The sequence below is a fragment of the Phalacrocorax carbo genome, chromosome 4 (assembly GCF_963921805.1).
Source record: "Phalacrocorax carbo chromosome 4, bPhaCar2.1, whole genome shotgun sequence".
Classification (NCBI taxonomy): domain Eukaryota; kingdom Metazoa; phylum Chordata; class Aves; order Suliformes; family Phalacrocoracidae; genus Phalacrocorax; species Phalacrocorax carbo.
The window spans coordinates 65275374-65280638 of NC_087516.1; the positions used below are offsets into that span (position 1 = coordinate 65275374).

Sequence of the window (5265 nt, forward strand, 5' to 3'; positions counted from 1 at the left end):
GTTTGTCAAGTGGTCAATCAGAGAGTCTATGCTGGACCTTTAAGAGAAACCTGTGCTTGTTCTACATGTGTCTGGGACGTTGACCTGCCTTTTGTGGTTAATTTATTTTAACTCTCCTTGCCCTTCCCAGAAGAAGAGCAGTGGTTCAGGCAGCAGCGTGGCAGATGAAAGAGTTGATTACGTTGTGGTCGACCAGCAGAAAACACTAGCACTGAAGAGCACACGAGAGGCATGGACTGATGGGAGACAGTCTACAGAATCTGAAACACCTACAAAAAACGTGAAATGAAAATACCGTTTTCTCTTCAAAGAACAGAAAGGAGTGAATTTTGAAGAATTACAGAACCACAATGGCAGTGTTGTTCGACTGTGCAGTACCTGGCTCACTGGTGTGTGAATAGGTTCTTGACCGAATAGGATAGAAGCCAAAGGATGCTTCAAATATATCAAAGGAATTTTAAGATCGCAAATTGGCTCTGTGGTCTCTGGAAAAATTGCAAACTGTAAATAACCTGTAAAATAGTATTGCTTAGCTTTCAGAAAACCTTTTGTTCTGTAGTTAACACATTTTGTAGTATTACTATGTTTATGCACTTTTTCAGTTACAATGTTGGTTCAGGTATTCCCAGTTAGTGTACCTTAACACCCAATTCATCTGGAGAATTTTTTTTTTCCTTACACTACTATTCCTTACAATTTTAGGTTAATTAAGCTACATGTAGATATGGAAATTAGTATTTGAACTTCATTTTAACAACTTAAAATTGATTTTGCAGAAATACTTTCACAATTGAATAATCTACTTGAAATGCCAAGCGACGACCGTTAGCTACATACTTGTTTATATTTAATACACACAAGATTATTTGGAAGTCTACAGGTTACCTTCCTAACAAAAATTGCTGTGAGTTAATAATAATGAACTGTACTGGGTTTAGACCTACAATCCTGGCTTATATGTTAGTTGTTAGTGGTGGAACTTCTATTGTATTTTATTAATGACAGTGTTCTGTGTTCAATGGGTGAAGATTCTGCAGGGTGGGATCTTACACTTTTAAAGACTGAATAATTAAATATCAAGTAAGCCTGCAAACCACTGATGGCATGCAGTAATATTGTGATCTCACACTTATTAACAAGAAATAACCTTTATATTATTTACAGAAGGTAGAGTATATAAATCAGGTACGTACCAAGCACTATTGTGCTAATACACTGATCAGGTTTAGACAATGAGCTTTAGTTTTGTACTATTTAGAAGTTCTAATGTCAGTTTTCAGTTCAAGATTAATGGGACAGTTTGACATTCACTGTTTGTAGTACTAGCAAAATACTGTGATTTTGAATTAGACATTAATTCAAATGGAAATACTATGTTTTGACACCATAGTGCCCTTCTTATGATCTCTATTTTACTTTAATCTCCTGCTTGGCCTTATATTTAAATCCCTATGCAACTGATATTTTATATCTCTGTTTTTAAAAATTAGATAATATACTTAAATGATCCCCTTGTAAACCACTTGTTGCTCTTTCCTGGTACAGGATTTTAAGCTCTGTATACTGTGATCCTTTTACTATGCCAGTTCCAAATAATAATCTGCCTTGGTTTAGGAACATTTTTTGTTATTTGGAAGAAGATAAGAGTTCTTTAAATACGTGAATGAGTTAGGTCTAGATAGAAAACTTACTAACACTTTTTGTTGTTTTTTTTTTTACACAACACCCTCAAGTAAGCGGTTGGTTTTATTTTCCCACCCAATTGTTTTACTTTGTCCAGATCATTTAAAAGTTGAGCATAAAGCTGTGTTGTTTTCTGGCATGTTGGCCTTAGTACTGTGCCTAATCTACCGTTGGTTGTTTCTCTCCCCTCACAGCCACAATCTGAAGTCTGTAAATTATCTTATTCTTGACAAAGGTTCTTTTTAAATTAGTAATATTTTGATGCTTGGAATGTTCATTTTAAAAAAGAAACTAAACACAATGCATTTTGAGGTGAATTTTAAATAAATCAAGTTGTTCAGTTTTGATGTGTAAACTCTGTCCTGTGAAACAGCAAACGGATGTTAAAGTGTCTATGAAGGCGCCTAGATACCAACTACGCTTTTTCAAAATTGTAGGTTGCCTTTTAGTACCTCTCAAAAAAATGTGCAGCTAAAACAATTTTCAAAACAAAATCTCTGATTTAACACCCTGCACCACGCAGCTAAATAGCCTGAATTCCCCGTCTTCTGGGAGCCTGAAGTGATGTGAGCCAGGAGGCCTGATGGCTCAACCAAAGTAGTTCAAATCCATAAAGATTCTGGAGCTATAGCTCAACTCCGCTTTGATGGTCTTCCTGTCCAGTAATGAACTCTTCTTCACTGATGCTACGGCTGAAGCAGCTGTAGGCATGGTGAGTACTTGGTAACTAGTGTAATGATAGTTTTGTTTTAGGACAAGCATTTTATCGGTGCAATGACAGCAGCACCTCTCCACTGCTGAGGTGCCAGTAATTCATTAACAGATGTGGTTAGATGATCACTCTGCTGTTTATCCTACGTAATGGGTTTGGTGCTTGTCACTGGGAAGAAGAATCATACTGTGGACTCCCACTCTCATGTGTGCACCCAGGGAGTAAGATGATCTCGGAATATTACAAACTCATGTTTCTTTTTTCTCTCAATAGACAGGAGAATTTGAGGCAGAAGACTTGGAAGGGTTGCGCATCTTTTACCTATCCCGACCCATCTATCCTTGAAATGTTTACCAACTACACAACTATGTATTATTTTTAAAACTCTTTGGGTTTTTGTAATCGAGCAGTGATATTTATATTTAGATATCGATACTACTTTTTCAGATGTTATGAACATCTCTGACAGTGAAGTATAAATGCCTAAAGGGGTCGGTTTCCTAGGCTGGCCTCTCTTGCTGAGCTAGTGATACAAGGTGGTTTTGCTCTAAGTTTGCTGATATCAGTCCGTGGTTTACAGATTACCCATTGGCAGCATTCACAACATTCATTGTTGTTATGATTGAGGATCCACTCTTAATTTCTAAGCTTTTTCCTCTTCCTTTTGTTAAGGAAAACAAGCAGCTTTCAGCCTGTACAGACAGTATAATGATTTCTTAAGTAATAGTCTAAAATTTCTCTTTAATTAGATTTCTGAGCAGTTTTCACCCCCTAATTCCAGTAATCTATTTACTTACTCGTCCAAAGGACATTCAGAATCAGAGACCTGATACTAACTGTGGATGATACATCTTTTTTTCACCTATAAAGCTAGAGCGGGGCTTCATGCTGCAGGTCTGTCTGAGCTCTTGGATAGTCTGAGGATGTGAATATTAAATTGAAAACGTGAATCCTAAAATTGCGGGTGGTCAAAAGCTAGCTAGGCTGTTGTTAGCTTTGTGTCACTTTCAGTTACTAGCTTTGTGAGGACGCTCTAGTGGAGGGATGGGAGCTGGTGGAAACTCCAGTAGCTACTGGTACAGAAGTAGTTTGAGAGTGTTGTTTGTCACATGCTCTTTTTCAAACAGGTAAGTTTTTTCCTGTTTCACTAAAACAGTATGTTACCAGTTGAGGATATAGTTTTCATTGTTGTGCGTGTGATTAAAAAAAGAGTAATTTTAAACTGCAAATATCTGTGTGTAATAGTCTTTTATGAATACATAAAACCTTGCTCACAATCGTCAGAAGAAAAACTTTGTGCCTTGTTCATGAAGATTGACTAAAGATGGTTTGCTATCACTTTGTGCTATAATCTGAACAATATGTTATCTGGTAAGTACTAATGGCCATGCTTTTACACACTGTGACATAATCACTATTGCCTCATAAAGTGCAGGTGCAAACACACAGCTCTTCCATTTTGCTAAAAATTTGTGAAGTGACCTTGGAAAAGATGAAAAGATAAAAATGTGACCATTAGTCTTTTTTACTTTAAGATTTGTATTTATGTTAAAAAAAAAATTAACAATCCATTCACGTAGGGCAGTTATGACATAGTGCCACACGTAGGGCAGACAGAGAAATTACAGTCTTGCTGTTATAATTAAGTGATTTAGAAGTTGTTGCTCCATGTAGCTAAATAGGGAGTGATGGGCATGTCTATAGCTTTCATGTTGCACTATGAGCTAAGCAAGATTTTTCTCTCAGTGAAATTTAAGCTTAGCTATTACTGACTGCAGCAGTCAATTTATCTATATACATTTTTAATATATATATATGTGTGTGTGTGTGTGTGTGTGTATAGTAGTATAGTAGTATAGTAGTCTTACAAAACTACTTTGGAAACCTACCAGCCCTGGACAAACCTTCCATTCCCTCCTTTTAATATAGAGGTTTGGTCGTGAAAAGCCAAAGGATATTTATTTGCTCAAGAAAAAGGTATTGCCATACAATATCAGTGTGCAATTTAAGAAAGCAATAAAGTCACTTAATCTGTTTTGGATATTTTACACCTACAGCTCTTAAGAAGCTGAGCACTATCCACAGGTGAACCTAAATTTGGAAATTATTCCATATTTCGTGCACTTACTCCTGGTCTCTGTGCAGCAAACACCGCTTCTTAAGGTTCATTTCTTGTTGCCTGTCTTTTACATGGGAGTACTAATTGTCCAGCAAATAGTGTAATAAATGTTCCACAAAAACATTGTGTTGGTTGGGTGTAGATGAACCAAATACGAAATCATGAGATTTTTGGGGGCTTTTTGTTTTAGCTGAGCAAGAAATTTGGGTGCGGGTCTCAACCTGATGAGGTGCAGGGTGTGGCAAAAAGGCGCTTGAGATGGTTACGAAACATGTCTTTGACATTAAAGGTTTCCCAATATATGTTTATGGTTCAGCATCCTTGATGTTAATTTTCAGTAACAAAAGTGGGAGAACAGCAGTGGGAAATGACTAACTGAAAGGTTTTTGCCATCTCATCATTAGATAAACAGAGCCAGGCTGTTCTGATGCCAGTGGTTTTCTTTTTAGATGGTCTTTAACAGAAAATTCCCGTGATTTGTTTGAAAGGGACTATCTATGTTTGCTTCAACTTTTTTGTAAGAAACAAGTTAGCTGAAGTGTAGAGTTGTATAATCTGCAGTGTACACACAACTTAAGAAACACTAAACATTTTGGTAAAACCAACTGGCAAAATAAGTATCTCGCCGTGATGCCCAGTGTAGTAAGCCAGTAGAATTATTGTTGAGCTTCTAAACCACAAGGCATGGGCTGATGCCTTTTACTTCTGTATTTAAAAACAAAAACTAAATGTTAAAACAGCTTACTAATTT

General features: G+C 36.6%; 1 protein-coding gene across 3 annotated transcripts in view; it reads left to right on the forward strand.

The window, feature by feature from the left end:
• Positions 1-2030, forward strand: part of GAB1 (GRB2 associated binding protein 1) — a 102261-nt gene extending 100231 nt beyond the window's left edge. For all 3 annotated transcript variants that reach the window (XM_064450249.1, XM_064450251.1, XM_064450250.1), the window contains one exon: positions 131-2030. In XM_064450249.1, coding sequence (XP_064306319.1) covers positions 131-289 — 159 coding nt within the window. In that variant the 3' untranslated portion in view covers positions 290-2030. The remainder of the gene's footprint in view (positions 1-130) is intronic.
• Positions 2031-5265: the final 3235 nt, after the last annotated feature.